The 22,390-nt window shown below is 42.0% G+C and overlaps 1 protein-coding gene and 1 long non-coding RNA gene across 4 annotated transcripts in view; one reads left to right on the forward strand and one right to left on the reverse strand.

Annotated features, from left to right (window-relative positions):
- SNX27 (sorting nexin 27) overlaps window positions 1-17,085 on the reverse strand; it is a 69,682-nt gene extending 52,597 nt beyond the window's left edge. For both annotated transcript variants that reach the window (XM_049616270.1, XM_049616271.1), the window contains exon 1: window positions 16,150-17,085. In XM_049616270.1, coding sequence (XP_049472227.1) covers window positions 16,150-16,460 — 311 coding nt within the window. In that variant the 5' untranslated portion in view covers window positions 16,461-17,085. The remainder of the gene's footprint in view (window positions 1-16,149) is intronic.
- Window positions 17,006-21,802, forward strand: LOC125912099 (uncharacterized). Of its 2 annotated transcripts, XR_007454615.1 has the most exons (3): window positions 17,006-17,095; window positions 17,307-19,404; window positions 21,462-21,802. It is a non-coding gene; the product is annotated as an uncharacterized LOC125912099 (long non-coding RNA). The 2 variants fall into 2 exon arrangements; XR_007454614.1 differs by lacking the exon at window positions 17,006-17,095 and having other exon boundaries at window positions 17,188-19,404.
- Window positions 21,803-22,390: the final 588 nt, after the last annotated feature.

Genomic DNA, 22,390 nt, shown 5'->3' on the forward strand with positions numbered 1-22,390 from the left:
AAAAGAAAAGAAAAGAAAAGAAAAGAAAAGAAAAGAAAAGAAAAGAAAAGAAAAGAAAAGAAAAGAGAAAAATTCAGGCAAATTCCAATAGTCAGGCATCCTATAATATACCTCACCAATACTCCTCAAAACTGTCAAGGTCATCAAAAACAGAAAACAGAAATTGTTGCAGCTAAAATGAGCCTAAAAAATGGGGCACCTGGGTGGCTCAGTCGGTTAAGTGGCCGACTTCGGCTCAGGTCATGATCTCACGGTCCGTGAGTTCGAGCCCCGCATCGGGCTCTGTGCTGACAGCTCAGAGCCTGGAGCCTGTTTCAGATTCTGTGTCTCCCTCTCTCTGACCCTCCCCCGTTCATGCTCTGTCTCTCTCTGTCTCAAAAATAAATAAACGTTAAAAAAAAAAAAATTTTTTTTTAAATAAAAAAAATAAAAATAAATAAAATGAGCCTAAAAAGACACGATGACTAAATATAATGTGGGATCCTGGAACAGAAAGACATTAGGTAAAAACTAAAGGAATAATAATAAACTATGAGCTCCAGTTAGCAATAACATATCAACACTGGATCATTAATTTAAACAAATGGACCATACTCATGTAAAATGTTCATAAAAGGAGAAACTATATGGTGGAGGTGGGGGAAGGATATAAGGGAAATGTCTGTTTGATTTTTCTGTAAATCAAACTGTCTGGAAAATAAAGTATTAATTTTTAAAATGAGATTACAAATTGTATATAACGGTATGATTTCAACTTCATAAAAAATGCATAAATAAAAGACAGACAAAATACCAAAAGTAGGTATGTTAGTATGATAAGATGACGGGAATTTTTTTTCTTTTCTTTAATCTCCAAATTTTCTCTAACCTATTTACAATCCTTTTATAATCTAAAGAATGAATTTTATACCACCACATACCTATTAGAATGACCAAAATCCAGACAGACCACTAACAGCACCAAATGATGGCAAGGATATGTATTAAGAAAAACACTCCTTTATTGTTGGTGGGAATGCAAAATGGCACAGCCACTTTGGAAGACAGTTTGGCAGTTTCTTACAAAACTAACATACTCTTACCACCTGATTTAGTAATTGTGCTCCTTGGTATTTACCTAAAGGAGTTGAAAATTTATGGGGCGCCTGGGTGGCTCAGTCGGTTAAGCGTCCAACTTTGGCTGAGATCATGATCTCATGGTTTCGTGGGTTCGAGCCATGTGTCCGGCTCTGAGCTGACAGCTCAGAGCCTGCAGCCTGCTTCAGATTCTGTGTTTCCCTCTCTCTCTCTGTCCCTCCCCCGCTCTCATGCTCTGTCTCTGTCTTTCAAAAATAAATAATAAAAAAAGGTTTAAAAAAGTTTTTAAAAAAAGAAAATTTATGTCTACACAAAAACCTATAAACAGATGTTTACAGAATTTTTATTCATAATTACCAAAAACTGAGAAACAACCAAATATCCTTCAGTAGAGGAATGGATAAACCCAGACAATGGAATATTAAAGTTTATTTTTGAAAGACAGAGAGCATGAGCCGGGGAGGGACAGAGAGAGAGAGAGAGAGAGACAGAGAGAGAGAGAGACAGAGAGAGAGAGAGAGAGAGAGAGAGAGAGAGAATCCCAAACAGGCTCCATGCTGTCAGTGCAGAGCCCAACACAAGGCTCAAACTCACAAACTGTGAGATTATGACCTGGGCCAAAACCAAGAGTTGGACACTTAACCAACTGAGCCACCCAGGTGCCTCCCCGCACAATGGAATATTATTCAGCACTAGAAAGAAATGAACATCAAGCCATGAAAGGATATGAAGGAAACTTAAATGTATGTTACTAACTGAAAGAAGACAGCCTAAAAAGGCTAAACACTTTATGATTCCAACTATGTGACATTCTGGAAGAGGCAAAACTATGGAGAAAGGTAAAAAGGTCAGTAGTCACCAGGGCTCAGGGGAAGAGAGGAATGAATAAGCAGAGCATAGAGGATTTTTAGGGCAGTGAAACTACTCTGTGTACTATAATGGTGGATACAGGTCATTAAAATTTGTCCAAACCCAAAGAATGTACAATACCAAGGATGTACCTAAGGTAAACTATGGCCTCTGGGTGACAATGACGTATCAATGTAGGTTCATCAATTATAATAAATGAGCCCCTGTGGTGGGGGATGTTTATAATGGGGGAGGCTATACATGTATGGGGTAGGAGGTATATAGAAGTCTCTGAATCTGTTCCAGTTTTGCTGTGAAACTAAAACTACTTTAAAACAGAAAAACAACTAAATGTTTTAAATTTTAAAAATCAAGAACGAAATCTCAAAAAAATATACGCAAAAGTGGATCTGACCTTAGATGTCAAACACTGAAATTCCAGATCAGAAGACTAGAACTCTATCATGACTCCTTAGTAAATAATTCAATAACAAGATGGAGTGTGCTATTCTATTTCTGTCATGAAAATCAAACCAAGATATGAAATCTTCAAATCAAAAAAATGCTACACCTTAGGGGTGCCTGGTTGGGTCAGTCAGTATGCATGCAACTCTTCATCTTGGGGTTGTAAGTCTGGGCCCCACATTGGGCGTAAAGATTACTTAAAAAAATAATGATTTTAAAAAGCTAGAAAAAAAATGCCACAGCTTAAAAGAGTTAAACAGTATTTTATTTCCACTTAGGAAGCTAGATTCACAAAATAATTTCAAGAGTCCCTATTTCTTTCCCTGTTCATCAATTAGAAAAACAAAAACAAAAACTATCTTTCCTCTCCTCAGTTAGGATTTAATGTAACCATTTTCCAGCCTGAACAATCACTGAATATAACTGAGCAGAAAACTACATCAAGGTCTCAAAATTACAATCAATTTGCTTTTTCTTCTTGATTTTTTTTTTAAATTTTTTTTTTTTAACGTTTATTTATTTTTGAGACAGAGAGAGACAGAGCATGAACGGGGAGGGTCAGAGAGAGGGAGACACAGAATCTGAAACAGGCTCCAGGCTCTGAGCTGTCTGCACAGAGCCGGACGCGGGGCTCGAACTCACGGACCGCGAGATCATGACCTGAGCCGAAGTCAGCCGCTTAACCGACTGAGCCACCCAGGCGCCCCTCTTCTTGATTTTTAAGAGCATTATCATGTAATATAATAATTCTGACAAATTATTTGTTACTAGGAAAAGAAAATATTAAAAGTAAAATGTCTGGCCTCAAACTATAGCCAAAAACAAAAAAAGCAAAAAACAAACAAACAAAAAACCTCACCATGGGGAGCCTGGGTGGCTCAGTCATTTGAGTATCCGACTACTGATTTCGGCTCAGGTCATGATCTCATGGTTCATGGGATCGAGACCCTTGTTGGGCTCCATACTGGCAGCAGGGAGCCTGCTTGGGATTCTCTCTCTCCCTGTCTCTCTTGTTCTAAGCTTATCTTTGGTTAGTGAGGGGAAAAAACAAAAAATGTCAACTACATGTAAACCAAATTAAATGATTTCCAGCATTCTATGCAAAGCCCTAGCTCACAAATTCCTTGGTGTATTAAGTATCAAAAGCAGAATTCAATATTTATACCAATATTTTAAAGCACTAATATCCAGGAATTTTAACACTGGGCAAAAGAGAATATTAATAACAATAAAATATGGCTCTGACAAAGTTGAGAAACAGAGAAGTATGTCAATCACGTCTGATCTTCCCAAAGAGAGAAAAAATAATAAGTACCTTGTCAAATAAGCTGCTTATCATCAACTGGACTCTTCACCCTTAGCTGGGTGTTCTATTCACAGAGAATACTGTCCGAGGCAGGAAAAGTACAAATAAGGCTCACATGTATTTCAACCTTAATACCTCCTGCCAGAAGTAATAAGGGCTTATTACTTGGGAAGAAGTAACAGATTCCTCAAACTTTCTAATTCAAGGCAATTCAGTATACAAATATTATCTATGCAAGTAGATTTATTTTTGAAAAAAGTATAAAAAGGCTTTAAGATATTTTTAAAGTATTTTTAAAGTAAAGTATAAAATTACAATCAAGCTATTCGAAAAAAGCTCATTGTTATTCAATAATTACATGTAAGGCCTATGTAACCACTAGTCCCCAAGAATACAAACAAACTTGTTCATTTCCCTCCTTAACAGAACCCCAGTCTTATTTTAAAACAGGCTTCCAGAGGAAAAAAAAAAAGAGAGAGGTTAGAGTGGGAGAGAGCCAAAGCACTTAAAAACTGAGAATAAACTGAGGGCTGATGGGGGGTAGGAGGGAGGGGAGGGTGGGTGATGGGTATTGAAGAGGGCATCTTTTGGGATGAGCACTGGGTGTTGTATGGAAACCAATTTGACAATAAATTTCATATATTTAAAAAAATTTTTTAAATAAAAATAAATAAAAATAAAAATAAAACAGCCTTCCAGGGGTGCCTGGGTGGGTGGCTCAGTCGGTCAAGCATCCAACTTCAGCTCAGGTCATGATCTCACGGTTTTTGAGTTCGAGCCCCGTGTGGGGCTCTCCACTGTCAGTGCAGAGCCCGCTTCAGATCCTTTGTCTCCTTTTCTCCACTCCTCCTCCTCCTCTCTCTCTTAAAAATAAATAACATAAAAAAAAAAAAAAAACCCAGGGGCGCCTGGGTAGCTCAGTCGGTTGAGCGTCCAACTTCGGCTCAGGTCATGATCTCGTGGTCTGTGAGTTCAAGCCCCGCGTCGGGTTCTGTGCTGACAGCTCAGAACCTGGAGCCTGCTTCGGATTTTGCGTCTCCCTCTCTCTCTCTGACCCTCCCCCCATTCATGCTCTGTCTCTCTCTGTCTCAAAATTAAATAAAACATTAAAAAAAAAAAAACAAAAAACCCAACCTCCTATATTTAAATCATTTAGGCTATAGACCTGTGTTCTAGGTTGCTAAGACACACCTAGTTTATATCTGTTGTCCTGGAATAATTAAGTCCTCTTTCATTTTCAAGTGCCTTGGTTTGGGTGATAAATTACATAATCCTTATAGTTTTAGTACATTTTGTCTGGGAGACTTCTGCTAAAATGCACAAGTTTCCTGGGCACTTGCATTTACTAATTTAGATAACTAAGGGCAGAAAAGTACCTAGGGGGATTTAAGGATAATTGTTCATCCCATTGGTAGACTAGAAGAGGAGAGGAAGGTTGAGACTTCAGGTCAACTGGGCTTAAGAAATGACCTGAGGCTTCTATCCTTCCTCCCCTGCCAACCCCAGTCCAGGCAGGTACCATCTTTATTTCCTTGGCCCTCCCATGGTTTACTCCAACAACAAACTGTTAATCTTCCCATTCCCCACCATACCATAAATTTCCTAAAGGCAAAGACTACATGTTATTTAGCTTTCTATCCATGTCTAATCCCGTGTTCATCAGGTAGGAAGCGCTCATTAAATTTTTTCCCTGAATGAATGAAAAAACATCATTAAGGCTAGCACAAAAAACATTCAATAATGGTTTTCCTCCATGCACTCCTTATTTTTAACTTTTACATTGGTTTCAGTGTTCAGGGGGAAGTACTAAAACCATTATGCAAGCTCTACATTTTTCAAGTTTTAGTATTAGTGATCATTTTGTTTTCTATTATAGGAGGTAATAAAAATAATGCTTAAGAGTAAAATATGGCATTCAATTATGTAAGCAATTTCAAAGTGGGGCTATGTTTTCTTTTATTCAAATATGTTGAAAATAAAAGTAAATTGTTTTTATTAATTTTTTAAAATATAAACACTGACTCCAAGGATAGCAAATGAGGTTAGAAGGAGTAAGAAATAAACATGCTGACATTTAAAAAGCAAGTCTATATTTCATGTGAATTCTGGGAATAATCTATTGTAATTACACTGTTTCATCTCATGAAAACTAAATGCACCACACTTGGTATGAAAAAATTTAAGCACAATAGGTTCCTTCACATGACAGATATGAATTACCAATAAGGTATTAAAGGAAGTTCTGATACTAAAACTATATACAACATTGACTTATTTTGATAGGATTTTGTTTTTCAATTTTTGTCTTTAAACATATGATCAGCAAGTAGCAACTCATGGTTCTCTTGAAATGTAAGGCTGGATGTGAAAATGGGTTACTTCTTTATGCTGTGGGATGATGAATGTTAGGGGTAAGAAAGCTACTAGTTTCTCTAGCCTGACAGCCTCCTCAGTACACTATTGCTGAGAACTTCTCCCTCAGTTATACACCAGAAAACAAACATAATTAGTCCTAAATCATTTCCAACACCAACTCAAGAGTTTGAGATCTGCTATATTTTGAACCACTGCCTACATGGCAAAGTTAAATGCCACACCCAGATGTTTTTAATTTGGTATACTGATCACAATGAAAGTTAATTAAAGAATAAAATCCACCAGCTTTATCAACAACCTTAGTTTGCAAGTGACATAAATTACCAAAGATGGAATCTTAATTTTTTTAAGTTCTATTTCACGACTATTTCTGGATTACTACATAATGTGTTTTAAAGCATGACTCCACATGACTCCTCCTGTGATCTGTTCTAGGGTAACAGCCTGCACCCTGAATCCCAATATTTATCTCCTAAATATTCAATTACTCTCAAGAGGTACTATACATGAGTGCACAAACAAAAGTGTAAATCTATCACTACTGGGGAAAAAAAGGCTCAAAATACCTTCACCTATGACAGCCTTTAAAAATTAGTAACAACAACAACATTTAGTTATTAAAAGATATACTTTTGAAGGGATATAGCCCTTTAGCAGTCAAATAACACTCTTTAATTCAAATTAATTGTGGGCAATGTCTTTTGGAAGGTGAGGAACACAGACTACAGCTTCTGTAAACTGTGGTCTATTTCAACACATTGAACAAGAAGAAAGGTACAGTAAGACCTTTTCTAATCAGCAACATAAAGGACAATTGGGTATGGCAGGGAAATCTAAAGTAATCAACAGCACATAACTCGTAAAAGTGTCACACTTACTTAGATTCAAAATACCAGCTATAGAACAAAAGTCATTGCTGTTTCCAAGTAAAGACAGATGCAGGTTACATCTTTAGAAAACAGATCCAAAAAGTAGTTTTTAACCCTACCAAAATACTGGGTTAAAAAAATTCCAGTAACCCATGGTGCATTCAGTAAACAAACTACACACTTTATAAGTTACAAACTTTATAGATGATTAAACTGATCAGCAAAAGAAGTAGAAGTTTCCAAAACTTTCACATTTTCCAAGATCACCAAAAATTAATTTAATCAATCTCCCATTTAAAAAAAAATTTTTTTAACATGTATTTATTTTTGAGAGACAGAGCATGAGTGGGGGAGGGGCAGAGAGAGAGGGAGACACAGAATCTGAAGCAGGCTCCAGGCTCTGAGCTGTTAGCACAGAGCCCAAGACTGGGCTCAAACTCATGAACCATGAGATCATGACCTGAGCCGAAGTCGGACCCTTAACCGACTGAGCCACCCAGGCGCTTCAATCTCCCAATTTTTAAAACATGCTAAATGAACAAACTAAACTAGACAGACCTAAAAATATAAAAGTACTGCGGTCCTGGCCGTGCAGCAGGGAGATAACTTCCTGGTTTGTCCTGAATGGTTGTCTAGGAGTAATCAGTTGCTTGAGCACAGCTGGGAGAATATCCACAAGCAGCTGACTCTCTGCAGACACTCTGTAGTTTTCCAAAGAGAAGTAAACTAATTACTTGTGTTTCAAGTCCACAGAATACATAGATCTGTCAGTCTAGCTTTGCTCTGAGGTCTGATGGCTTGAGCAAAAATAAATCATTTAAAAGATGCTTTCATAACAACGGAAGTTCGTGGAAGGAAGTACACATAAGAATACTCAAATACAGTTCCTTACTCTGCAACTTTAATACCTTGTAGACAGGTGTATTTTCTCAACTATCTCAACCCTTACTTGGTTAGCAGGGAGCACTGAATAATAAACAAGAGACTACACACATACCACCTAGCATATGGCTAATACAATACCACACAATTTAATCCTGAAGTACCCCTCGCATTACTGAAAGCAAAAAGACACTTTTTAAGTGTCTCTGTAGGGGCACCTACATGGCTCAGTAGGTTAAACGTCTGACTCTTAACGTCGGCTCAGGTTATTATCTCCCTCGTTTGCGAGTTTGAGCCCCGTGTCAGGTTCCTCCACAGACAGTGAGGAGTCTGCTTGGGATTCTTTCTCTCTTCCTCTCTCTCTACCCCTTCCCCACCTGCTTAAAAAAAAAAAAAAAAAAAAAAAGTCTTTGTATGAATTTTCATTCTGAAGGCAGACAACAGGTATAAACCTTTGTATTATGTTAAGTTACCTGTCTGTCTTCAGTCTCCTCAACTCCCAACAATATGCTATATACAGAAACAAAAGATTTAAATTAAAGGAGGTATCTTCAAACACCATAAGCAGGGCAGAGCACACTGGACCTCCAGCATATAACGATCACTTATCAACTATAAACACAACAGTATGTATACTCACTTAACACTTGAAAGAGAAGTGGATATTCAAGAAGCTAGATTGTGAGGTAAAACATACACAAAATAAAGGCAACCAGCTCCTCATCAGCTGTTCCCAGCTCTGGGTGTTAAGAGCTTAGTTGTTCTTTGTTCCCTTCTTTATATAGTACAAGACAGCCCAAGAGACTAGATGCTCTGAAATTCTTCGAATTCTAATAGTGATTTTCCTCTTTGGCCTTGGAAAAGTTAGTCACCCTCTTCAGGTAAATAATTAAATAAAAAGTAAATTCACAGGGAGTCCTAAATATTAACACACATATTATATTCTGATCTCAAAAACATAACAGAATCCAAATTTGGTAGCATTGCATTCAAAGCCCTTTTTATTTTTAAATTTTTTCTTAACGTCTATTCATTTTTGAGATGGAGAGAGACAGAGGGGGAGGGGCAGAGAGAGAGGGAGACACAGAATCCCAAGTAGGCTCCAGACTCTGAGCTGTCAGCACAGAGCCTGATGCAAGATCCTGACCTATGATGAAGTCAGCCGCTTAACTGCTTAACCACCCACTGAGCCACCCCTCAGAGCCCTTTTTAAATGTTTATTAGAGAAAGAGAAAAAACACACACGCAGGGGAGGGGGGCAGAGAGAGAGGGAGACAGAGAATCCCAAGCAGGCTCCCCACCTGACTTGGGGCTCCAACTCATGAACCACAAGACCATGACCCGAGTGGAAATCAAGAGTGAGACGCTCAACCGACTGAGCCATCCAGGTACCCCAAAGCCCTTTTTGATCTAACTTGAAGCACAACTGTCTACAGATAAACAGCAACTTTAGATTCCTTGTTATCCTAAGAACTTTTCATACCTTCCTCCCTTTGGTCACAACAGTTTCCTCAGCCTATGAAATCCTTCCCCCTTTTCTGCCTACTGAAATTATACTTGTCTTTCAATCGCCATTTAAATGCCTTCTATGACCTATCTACCCACCAATCATTTCAAGCATATTCACTTTTCCCTTTAAACTACCATTGTATTTTTCCTTTATCTCCATTAATTCATTTTGATTTACACACGGTAAATTGTTTATATGTACCTTCTCTGCTACAGGGAATGCGGGGACTCTGTGACTCGTACAAGCCTAACGGTAATTTACACATAGTTTGTGCTTAATTATGGAACCAGACTGAACATGAGGTGGTATCAGTGGGCCAACATCAGAAAAGTGATGCCCAAATTACTGTTTTTCAAACAATGGACCATAACCTAATAGTCATGAAATTTATGACTATTCATTCACCATCAGCATTCAAAAAACAAAAAATTCCAAAATACTGAACAGACTAAAAACTGTCAGGAGGCATGATACCAGTAAATACAGTTTAGTGAAACTTGTTTCACATGGATTTTTTTTTTTGTATTTATATTGGGTTCTAATATAAAATGTATTTCTTACAGAGAGTTGAAAGTTTTTAAATATATATATAAAATGTTCATTTTTGAAAGAGAGAGAGAGAGAGAGAGAGAGAGAGAGAGACAGAACATGAGAGGGGGAGGAGCAGAGAGAGGAGGAGATAGAGAATCTGAAGCAGGTTCCAGACTCAGCTTCAGCACAGAGCCCAACACGGGGCCAGAATCCACGAACCGTGAGATCATGACCTGAGCCAAAGTCAGATGCTTAACTGACTGAGCCACCCAGGCCACCCCAAGAGAATTGCAAGTTTTTAAGAAATATTTTAAAACTGTGGATTAAGCGTCCAAATCTTGCTTTTGGCTCTGGTCATGATCTCACAGTCCGTGGGTTCATGCATAGGCTGCTAGGGATTCTCTCCCCATCTCTCTACCCCTCGTCCCACCCCCTTTCTCTCAAGATAAATGAACAAACTTAAACTGCCTATATATTTTTTTCCACACGTGGAGCTGGAGTCATACCACCCATACATAGGTTTTTTTTTTTTTACAGGATTGCCAGAGCAGCACAGAAATCATCTACACAGCAGTCAAAGAGAACGATTCTAAATGCCTCTAACCTAAACCACCACAATATCCAGTGTCAGAAATGCTACCATCTACCGAATAAATTCACCACAGATCATGCTCCCAAAGCACCATGCAGTGATCAAAAATTGTAAGTGTCTGCTTGTCAAGTGAGCCTCTTGCTTATCCTAAGAATCACTCCCAACAGAACTTATCTTAAAAAATAATTATCCTTGAGAGCATGGTAACAAACCCTCACCTGGAACAAACTAGTCAGTGGGGGCTGACTGAACCCTTCTTCACAATCATTTATATGACCTAGACACATCTTCATGTTACTAAACAACAGGTCTGTTCCTGGTAACGGCAATGTTGTGGAAGTGATTTCTAAGGGGAAGATAATGGTATTTTCAAATTTAGTTTTATTTGTTTGCTACCTCAACTACCTAGGGAATTAAAAGCGTGTCCTGGGACTGCAATTACGATTATGTCAGGCTCTCCTCACTGATAACCAATAAAGATAGCAACAAACAAGGGCAAAGAATAACCACTTTGTTCCCCCGTCACCCATTCAATTTTACAACCAGAGAGACGGTAAATAAAGATATAAGACAGTTATATTTTGTAATAATAGAACCAAAGCTCAAGCTAATATCCAAGTTTATAAGGATGTGACTGAATTTTAAGTGACTATTTAGTCAAGAATAGTTGACTACTAAGAGTCAAAAATAGCTCAGAAAACAGGGACACCTTGGTGGCTCAGTCTTTTAAGCAGCCAAAACTCTTATAATTTCAGCTCAGGTCATGATCTCACAGTTGTGAGATCAAGCCCTAAGCTGGGTTCCACACTGAGCACAGAGCCTGCTTGGGATTGTCTCTCTCCCTCTCTCTCTCTCTCTCTCTGACCCTCCCCCACTCACGCTTGCCCTCAACATAAACTTAAAAAAAAAAAAAGTTAAAAAAATAGCTGAGAAAACAAAGAAATGGAAAATATACCAGATTTAAAATTCAAAAACCTGGATTTAATTCTGGTTAACACCCATTAGTGCAACACCCAGTTTCCTCTCATAAAAAAGGGACAGATAATGCTCATACATTCATTCAGCAAGTATTTATTGAATAATAGCCTCTACGTGCCATTATGTTGGCTAGGGAAACAACATAGATGAACACAGTCCCCAACCTCAAGGAATTTGTATTTTCCCTATCTCACAAGGCTATTGTTAAGATGAAATGTAAACACACTATGCAAACACACTACATGAAGTGCAAAGTGATATAATGATTTTATTAACTTGTTTTACCTCTTCATCACCCATCTTTACTACAACATTTAGAAAGATTCAATGAAGTCTAGATGAGCAGATGTAATAGTCCACTATCTTACTTAACTGATTTTCTATGGGCTGGAATTCAGGAGCCTAACAAATCACCATTAGTACAGTCTTTGTTCATAACTCTCAGTATAATCACGAAAATAAAATGAAACGAGAATTCAAGGCCTAGAACCTGTAGTGTCATCCAGGTCTGGGCTGGGTATGTGGGTTGTATTACCCACACCTGCCTGGCAAAGGGAGTAAAAAATAAACACTTCTAGGCCCCATGCAAGACCTGCTGAATCATACAAAACCCTTAAAGGGTGAGCCCAAGAATCTACTACACTTTTGACAAGCACACCTAGTGATTCCTATGCTCACTAAAGCTCAAGAATCACTACCACAAAATTTTCTTTTGATTAACAACCATGATTTCAAACACTATTTCCAAAATCTATCTGGAAACTCTGCGCCAAATAGAAGTCAGCTACAAATGAGAAAGCAGATCCTGGGAAGGTACTTAGCAGTCAACATTAAATGACTCACACTTAACTCATAAAAATACTTCTTGTGGCACCAACCTCTTTTTAATCCAAACTTTCACATAAAATGAAGCCCCACCCACCAAAAAAAAAAAAAGGAAAAAGAATGCCCATGAGATATCCCTAAATTATTAAAATTAACTCCAAATAAACAAATTTATATAGATACATATAACTTCAATTTTCTTTCTTTTTTTTTTTTGAGAGAGAGAGAGAGAAGGGGAGGGGTAGAGGGAGCAGGAGAGAGAGAGAATTTTACGCAAGCTCCACGCCCAATGTGGAGCCCTATTCAGGGCTTGATCCCACCCAGGACCCGAGGATCAGGAGTTGGATGCTCAACCAACCTAGCCACCCAGGCCCCGCTATAGCTTCAATTTTTCTTATGGTTTAACTTTAACAAGGGGAAGGTGATGGGAATATTATCTTGTAGCTATCAAGAGGGAAGGCATATACTCTACCCGGCATGAATATAATCATGATTTTGAATGCATACAAACCAATCTTTATCTTATAAAAGAGCACACTACCCAAATACCAAACTAGCCAAAAGACAAATATAATTCCTCAAAAATATGATGGTACCACAACCATATCCACTGTATGTTTAAACTCTCCTAAGGTCACCTCCAAGAAATCAGTCAGGAGTCCTTAGACTCCTACTTTAACCTTAAGAAAATTAACCTGAAATCAAATGTTACTTCACATACTATGTAATTAGTGCGAAGATATATTTATTTTGGTTCTATTTATTCAAAGTATCCCTCCAGGTATACAGAGATCAAAGGGAAGACATTCAATATATGCTACACTGGGAAAAATTACAAGGTGGAGACTAACATTGCTAGTAGAAATCTTACCATCTGCAATAAAATTTAGAGCCCAGAGGGCTTGTTCATACTCTAGTACCAAAGAAATTGATGTTCTTCCTTTTGTCCAAGCCTTTCATCCCTTAAATCTCAAAGTTGCAGTCTTTTTTCACACCTCACACCTCTATCAGTTATCCAAACAACTGCAACATATGAAAACTGGAATAATCTGTACAGAAGGAAAACATCTAAAATAGGGACAAATCTCAAACAGCAATTATCAAGGTCCAGACATGCACCTATGACTTCTTACAAACTATGTCTACACAATAATAATCTACCTGTGCCTAATCCTGACCCCACTTGGCACTTCATCAACATGAAAACTTTCCTGGGACAACAGAGAAGTTAACTTAAGGAACTTGGATGGGAGACAAGAGAAAAGCTCTAAGGAGTGCTGTCTAAAGAATGCTTTATGAAAATTAGCATCAACCTAACCAAAAGCAAAACAAGTAGCAGGCACATATATCCCTCAAGAATCATGTCTGTTTGACCTCTGATTTCTTCCTCTCACTTGAAAACCTAAGGAGATAATGGAGACTTTGGAGAAGGGAAGAGACTCTAGAACTGAGGTCTCAGAGAACTTGCTAACTTGCTTGACTCTCTGTTGCAACTATCACCATTTCCACTCCAGTAGCAGAGAAGCTTCACAGAATTTGGAAATCAAAATAGTTGGAAGGTGAGAAACCACTGCCAGTAAGACGTCTGATCACCACCGCCTTCCAAAGAAAGGTTCTCTAAGCAAAGAGGATTATTTTGCCCTGCCCACTTTCTTGTCTCTTTTAAGACAAAGTTCTCCAGTCACCACCAGAATGTGCGAAAATTCAATGTTTTCTCCCTAGAAGGAGGGATGGGCCTGGACTGGAACATGGGCCTGAGGCAAGTCCTTCTACTTGTCCTAGCAAATCTGAGGTCTCCCAGTACCTAATTTAGATCTAGACTCTGCTGCAAAATCATAATAAAGGCAAAAAGCTACTATGTTCACATATATATACACATATATGTTTGAAATGGTTGATCACGTTAGCTGTAGTCTTCCTCAGTTATTTATTTTCGTTTAGTTCCTTTAGCTCTTATAAAGAGTAAATGATTTAGAACTTTATCAGAAATTTACAATTTTAAATAAAGACTTCAATTTTAAATTTAAAAATAAACAAACAGCTGGATCCAAAGTTAACTTCCAAAGGGAAAGGAAAATGACAATTCCAAGAGCTTCTACCAGAAGGAAACATCAGCCACAGATTTTGAGTCATCTAGAAAGAAAAGAATTAGATGCCCAGGTATAAAGCAAAAGGTCACTACTGCATTCTTTATCTGAAGGCACAGATGCCCGAGGATTAAGAACGTATTGAAAAGAGCATGCCAGGCACTGATGAAAAAAGAGAGCATAAACGGAAGGTTTAATAGCTCCAAACACTTACTCTAGTGAGCCGCTCTTTCTTCAGAAGAGTAAACAGAATGAGTGGATACTGTAGAGTAAGAATGTCCAGGATAAGGGCAAGGGGCATAAGGTGGGGTGGATAAGGGGTGGATTCCTCTTCGGTCCAGATCTTCAAGATACTAACCTCTTTGAAACCCTGACCAAGCAAACCTACCATTTTACTAAAGGAGAGGCTGGAGGTTGTGGAAACTAAAACTAAAAAACATTTATAAAAAATGAGAAAGACTTCATGAGGGCAAACCCAAGCCCTGAGGGAGAGGGCAAAAGTCTGAAAATCAAACAAGGTTCAGTAAAAAGGCGAGAGATCCAGGACTGAGGACTGCTGAGGAGAATGTTGATAATGAGAGAGTAAACCCCCCATCAGTCCACCCGCAATCACCAAACGAATTTTAATACAAAGTACAAAGTACAAAGTCACAACACCTGGATAAAAGGGTGGAGCGGGTCTGCGCGGAAACTGCAAGAAAGGCGGCATCCGGCTGGAGCTTTATAGGGATGCGGTGGGGAAGCGAGGATGGAGTGTGAGGGGGGAGGGGCTGCAGCAGGGAAGAGGATGGGTTGCAGCAGCAGAAGGGGCCTAAAAAGAGAAGGGAAAGCAGCCTGGAGGAGGGAAAGAACAGGATAAAGTCAAGCGCGGGATCACAAGAGGATAGAGCAGGAGAGAGGATGGAAAGACATGCCAGAGAGGGGCATAGTTTGGGGGAAGTGAGAAGGAAGGAGAGCTTCACCGTAAACTGACTTTTAGTAGGAGCATGGAGCGAGCAGGAGTGAAGATGGGGAGCCAGAACAGGGACGCTCTCCGAGGGATGTAGTGATGGGAGACTCTAGATTCAAAATCCTGGTGTAATACGGAAAAGAAACGACCGTGTCCAAGACACCCTCCCCCACAACCACAACCAAAACAAGGGCATGCGAGCCAGGGTCAGAAAAGGAGGTACACTCTTGGGAGCGTGCATCCAAGAGGGAGGGGAGGAAAGGGACACACGGCAGGGTAGAAAAATGCAGGGGGTGCGTAACCAAAGGGAGAGGGTATCTAAGGAAAGAAAAAGGAGTGCAGCGGAAGGGTGCTGTTCCCAGGGGAAAAGTGGGAGCCGACCAGAGGTCCCGCCTACTTGGTCTAGGGGACAGAGGGGAGGTCCACAGGGGCGGCCAGCAGTAGTGGAGAACAAGAAACTATGATGCTGGAAAACTTGGGGAGGACACGACAGGGGCCGGGTCAGAAAAGGAGACACTGTCAGCGAGGGGCAGAAAGCAGCATGCTCAGGGGGGAAGAGCAGAAAAGAAGGCGAAAGAATGGGGGCAGGGGTAAAGCGGCGGGGGCGCAGGGACGTAAGCTAGTTACAGGGAGGGAGGTGGGGGTCGCGGAAACCCAGGGTGCGGGGAGATGAAAGGGTCAACTCCCACGGAGGTGCGGGGTCTGAGGGGGACCGGGTCGCGAAGGCCGGTTCAGGGGCTGGGGGAGGGGGGGGGGGGGCGGCCTGAGGGCGACAGGAGTAGAGGGAGATGCAGGGACTGGCGGAGGAGACGGGGCGGGGCGGGGTGGGGCGGCGGGCAGCCCAGATACTCACACCTCCAGGATGCGGTCCCCCTTGCGCACCCCGGCCCGGTCGGCCGCCCCCCCGGGCAGCACGGCGCTCACATGCTGCAGCGGCGCGTACAGCTCCCCGTTGATGCTCCGCAGTTGCCCGCCCTCGCTCACTTGGCCCCGCACGTTGAAGCCGTAGCCGGACTCGGACTTGACGATGCGCACGACCCGCGGGCCGCCGCCTCCCCCGCCGCCGTTCCCCGCGCAGTGGAGCCCAGAGCCCCCACCGCCGCCGCCACCTCCGTTCCTGTGAGGGGCTGAGGGGTGAATCCCTTCCCCGTCCTCGTCCGCCATCTTGCGAGCGAGCGAGCCGTACCCCCGCCCCCCTACGCCTCCACTCCCTCCCCGCGCGCGCTCGCCCTTCTCGGCAGCCGCGCGACCCCCGGAGCGCGCGCCCGCTCCGCCGCCCGCGGAACCCGAGTCGGCCACAGAGCTGCCGGGGGAGGTAAAGGGGAGGCCGGGGGCGGAGGGAAAACGGACGGTTGGGACCCGTGGAGCCTCCTGGGAGTTGTAGTTTCTGGACGGTGGGGGCGGGGGAGGGCGCCGGGCCCGGCCGGAGCGGAGGTTATGTGACGCAGTTGGGGAACAAAGCCTGCCGGGAGTTGTAGTTTGAACAGCTAACCGAGCGCCGAGTCTGGCATACTGATTGAGCTCATCACGTGGAACGAGTTTTTTTCTTCTTTCCTTTCGTAACTCCGTTCGTAGTCTCTAAAGCAATATTAGGATAAATTGACGTTTGTGATTCAACAGACTTAAGTTACAGTCTTAAATGATAATAGCTCATTTGTTCAGTACCTTTTGTGTTCCCGTACGTTAGTTTATTCCATGGCCCCAACAAACTTGTGAGCTGACTGGATCATGAATTCATTTGTCTGTTTCACTTATTAGGAAGCTGAACCGTAGAGAGCCCAAAGTCACCCAGCTATTAGGTAACAGGAACTAAGGCCCAGTTTTTCGCAACTTTTTTTTCATGTATTGCAACTACATAAAAACTATGCCCCAACTGTACAAAAAGCATATGTGGAGGAAACATGTCTCAGCGATTTAGAACTGGATATCAGAGGGGCCAAGTAATAATTTAAGTTGGGCAATGATTTTGAAGTTACTTTAATTTCAAATTTATTTTGTTTCTTCCAACAGCACAGTAGGATTCTTTGCCAATGGCAGCAGTTGATGTTTTTTGGCAAACTACCCAAACGCAAACTCAGTGTGCAGAATGCCAGGCAAAGGCAAGTAAAAACAGTAAGAGCAAAAATAATGAAAATAGCTTACTTAAGCAATTAGTACTCAAGACCCGTATTTGATTTTATGGTACTGATGGGCTAATGAGTTAGTCTGTTACTGTTTCGTGGATGCTGACAAAAGTCCCAGAATCCCTGGGTGGGAGACAACGGGACTGTTATGACACAGGAAGTAACATGAGCTTCAGCACGTTTGTGTCAATTCCTCTTCCCCCCAAGTCTATGGGAATGACACCAATGGCTCAGATGAATGCTGTGCATTTATTTGGTGGATTTACACCACAGCTGAGAAACACTGAGCTTGGGGAACCTGCCATTTTATAGGGAAGCAGTGAGCAAACCTGTTCTTTGTGCTGGAGGGAGACATTACTTCATTCCTTAAAGTTGTTCATTATAAACACAACCCTGGGGAATGACCCTGGTAAAGAGCAGTCAGAGTCTTGAATTTTTGGCATACCCAGGAAGATGGGTAGAAGCATGACAGACTCCTGAAGGCCTGTCTCTCAACATTACGGTGTGTCAAACACTTCTAAGCGCTTTACATCTATAATCTCATTTAATCTTCACAACCCTGTAATGTGCCCTATTTATAGATGAATAAACAGGCAGAGAGAGGCCGCAAAGCTAATGAACAATCCAGGAGAGGGGCACCTGGGTGGCTCAGTCAGTTGGGTGTTGACTCTTGATTTCAGCTCAGGTCATGATCTCATGGTTGGTGGGATCAAGCCCCACGTCAGGCTCCATGCTGACATGTGGAACCTGCTTGAGATTCTCTTTCTCCCCCCTCCCCACCCTTCTCCCACTCGTTGTCTCTCTCTCTCAAAAATAAATGAATAAACTTAAAAAAAAAGACAATCCAAGAGAAGCAACAGGAATGCATAGTTAAAAAAAAAAAAACAGTAAAAGTTAACTTGCAGAGAGAGATCTGATGACTCATAAAAGCAACAGGTGGGCACCTGGGTGGCTCAGTTGGTTAAGTGTCCAACTTTGGCTGGAGTCATGATCTCCTGGTTGGTGGGTTTGAGCCCCACATCAGGCTCTGTGCTGACAGTTCAGAGCCTGGAGCCTCCTGTGTCTCCCTCTCTCTCTGCCCCTTCCTCTTCCTCTCCCTCTCTCTCTCTCTCAAAAATAAGTAAACATTAAAAAAGATTAAAAAAAAAAAAAAGCAACAGGCAACCCCCTGTAAGAATTTGTGGACTGTGTACAGGTTTCCAGTAGTTGCTCAGGATGTGGGGGAGGGGAATAGTGGAATAATTAAGACATTGCAAAACTGTGGGATAAGGATTCAGTTATTAGAACATAAAAGTTAGGGGCGCCTGGGTGGCTCAGTCGGTTGAGCATCCGACTTTGGCTCAGGTCATGATCTTGTGGCCTGTGAGTTCGAGCCCCGCGTGGAGCTCTGTGCTGACAGCTCAGAGCCTGGAGCCTGTTTCAGATTCTGTGTCTCCCTCTCTCTCTGACCCTCCTCCGTTCATGATCTGTCTCTCTCTGTCTCAAAAAATAAACGTTAAAAAAAATTTTTTAAAGAACATAAAAGTTAGTATGACCTTATTTTATAACCAAGTTAATGAAAAAGAGTGTCAATAGTTACACAACTATTACAGCAACACAGCATTACAAAGCTGCCATGTTGTGATTAGAGAGTTCTAGACTCTCTAATAGTGGCTAGGGATACAAAGATAAGTAAGATGGTATCTAAACTCCATGAAGGGCAATATGACATGGTGCAACTCACAAATGCACACACGCTTTGATCTGGCAAGTCCACTTCTAGGAATTCATTCTAAGGTCCAACTTCTACATGTGTGAAGTGACATTTTTGTGAAGATAGTCATTGCAGTATTATCTGTATTTGCAAAAGACTGGAAATAACCTAATGTTTATGTGTTAACTTAGGATACAACCACAATGGAAAATTGAAAACTGTAAATAAAGAATAAGGAAGCTCCTTAGGTACTGAAATGATCTGGTGGATACAGTACATAAGTGGAAACAAGGTACAGCACAGTCTGTAGAACATGACACCATTTTGGTATAAAAGGGGCACCATAGGTATGTTTTCATCTGTGGAAGTATTTGTATCTCTGGAAGTATTCACCAGAAACTGCTAATATTGATTGCCTCTGGGGAGGGGGACTGGGCAGCTGGGGTGGGGACAGGGGTTGGAGGGAGACTTTTCATTATATAGTTTTTTGTAGCTTCGAAATTTTTAGATGAATGTGTTGCCTATTCAAAAAATAAATACATAAAATATGTAGAAAGGATGAGATTGGAAGAAAAGGTGATCAGAGCATCAAAATAAGAAACGAAGACACCATTACTCCTCTCAAGAACTCACTATCTAGCAAGAGAGACAGCTAAAGAAGAAATTACAACACTGGCCTTGGGTCTCTGGAGTAATGAAAGCTGTGATACAGAGACCTGCACAGCCGGCAAGAGTGCCCATAAGAGCGGGGCCTTCAAGACGGAACCGCTTAACTGAGTGATCATGGGTAAGAAGGGTTAGTAAGGCAGAGAAGGATGGCATGGAAGGGCACTTCTGACCGGGGGAACAGTGCGTTCAAACAGAGATTTGAAAGAGCAGGGTGCAGAGTGAGAGCCGCCGGCAGTTCGGTAGGACTGCGGCCGAGGGGACGGGGCAGGTGGGCCAGAATAAAGGGAGGTATTCAGATATTGATCATCGTGTCCAAGAGTTCGAACTTCATTCCCAAGTATTTAAGGGGCCTCTGAATACTTTTAAGCAGAGCAGACATATTACTACATTTGTGTTTCAGAAAGTTCATCCTGCAGGAAGCGTGAACAAAATGAGGTAGTATCGACTGAGAAGTTGGTGGCGTGATTCCCGCGAGAATTGACGAGATCGAGTCTTGGGCAAGGGTGGTGGGAGGAGGCCCCCGGGGCGGAAGGCACTTGGCTACCCTCGGAGACCCGCTGTGAGGGCGGGGCAGGAAAGAATGGCCTAAGAGCCCTGACTTGGCGGTGTGATTGCCCAAGACCGATGGAAGAGGAAGAGGCTGGTGGGGAGGACAAGAAATTCAGTTCCGGGTGTGGATTGGAGGGGTTTGGGGGAGATCCAGGCAGGATGGATGACTAATTGGGTGGACACGTGAATCGCGCTGGGGAAGGGGTCTGGCCCCAGCATGGATTGGTGAGCATGGGCGCCAGGTGGTAGGTGGTGGTGGATGATGCACCAAAACAGAGCGGGTAACAAAGTGAGAGGGGTGCCAAGTCCGAAACCTGGAATGGTGTACCCTCTAGCCGGTCAGGAGGCTTAAAGAGGAAAGAGACCTGGTGACGGACTGAGAAAGAGGATTCCCAGAGCGGGGGATGGGGGTTAGGGGGCTAGGAGAGAGTGGGGTCTTGGAACTCACAGAAGCTGCCTTTGGAAATGGGACCCAGACCGTTTGCAGAGCACTTCCAACCCAAGAGCTTACGTGGTCCTCACAATAGCAAGGTAAATAGAAGTACCTACTGGAAACCAGGCTCAGCTAACCAGCAGGCCCCACTATAAACTGCTAGTTTATAGCAGTACTGAACCCAGATTTTCCGACACCATGGCCAGGACTCTCTTCACTACCCAGCTTTCTTTTGGTTAAAGAAAAAAAAAGTTCCTCCTACCCTTTATGATGTACAAAGTCAGCAGGTTTCCCTTAGGTTTATTGTTGGTATTAACTTAAGTGAAAACCCCACCTTCAAACCTTTGCTTCCATGTATAGTCCTTTGATCCTAGATGGCCCACCTCTTTTCCTCTTTGCTGGTCTAAATTCTACTCCTTCAAGCTCTTGCTTAAATCCCTCTGTAAAGCCTCCCCTGAGGATTCCAATTCACTCTGACTTCTCTTTTTTTTTAGATTCCTGTGGCAAATACACCTTCCAGTGACATCTCACACACATACACACACACACACACCTTCCAGTGAGTCACACACTTGTATAATCTCCCATTGCGGGGGGGGGGTGGGCAGGACTTGTGGCTTGCTTTTAGGCAATAGAACATGGCAAAGGTGAAGTGTGTCACTCCTATGATGACAGTTACATTATATAACACTTCTTAGGAGACTGGGATCAGAGAGTCTCCTGCTGGCTCTGAGGAAGAAAGCTGCCATGTTGTGATTTGCTTATGGAGAAGACCCATGGCAGGGAGCAGCAGGGGCCTCTGGGAGCTGAGACTCGCCCCTAGCTGACAGCAAGAAAACAGGACCCTCAGTCCGGTGTCTGCAAGAAATTCTGCCAATGCCTGCATCAGCTTGGGAGAAGATCCTGGGCTCCAGTAAGAAACAGAGCCACGCCAGCATCTTGACTGCAGGCTTGTGAGATGCCACAGGGGACTTGGCTAAGTTGAACCCAGACTCCTCACCCACAAAAACTATGAAATAACAAATGTGTGTTGTTTTAAGCTGCCAAGTTTGTGGTCATTTGTTACGTGGCAGGTAACAAACATTGCTCCTATTGCATTATCGTGTGTCCCTCTGTTCAGACCATAATAATTTAATGTTAGTCTAGCTTTACTTTTCCAATCTGAACAGAAGCTTCTTGAAAACAAGGAACCTGTCACACGTGACTTGTGTTCTCAGAGGGTAGGAGAGTGAAAGGCACAAGAGAAAGTATTGATGGAATCTTAGTCCAGGAAAGAACCATAAAGTGGCTGATAACGTGTGCTGCGTAGGGATGTGGTGGGGCAAAATGAGGAATGTGTGGGAAACACGTAAACTGATAACTGGATAGTTATCATTAGATATATTAATAAATACCACATCTAGCCCCATTCCCTCATTTTGTGGATGAAGGAATAGCTCCCTCCACTACCACCCTCCAAAAAAAGAAATAGACCCAGCAAAGTACCATGACTTGTCAAAGTCACTCAGCAGTTCTGAGGCCAGAACTCACCACTCAGAAAAAATATTAAATGGGTTAAATGAGGCACTAAGGCACGTCATTACCCATGAATTCACGGGTTGAAGAAAACAAAAAGAAGGCCCTTTTT

The sequence above is a fragment of the Panthera uncia genome (assembly GCF_023721935.1).
Source record: "Panthera uncia isolate 11264 chromosome C1 unlocalized genomic scaffold, Puncia_PCG_1.0 HiC_scaffold_4, whole genome shotgun sequence".
In the NCBI taxonomy this organism is placed as follows: Eukaryota; Metazoa; Chordata; class Mammalia; order Carnivora; family Felidae; genus Panthera; species Panthera uncia.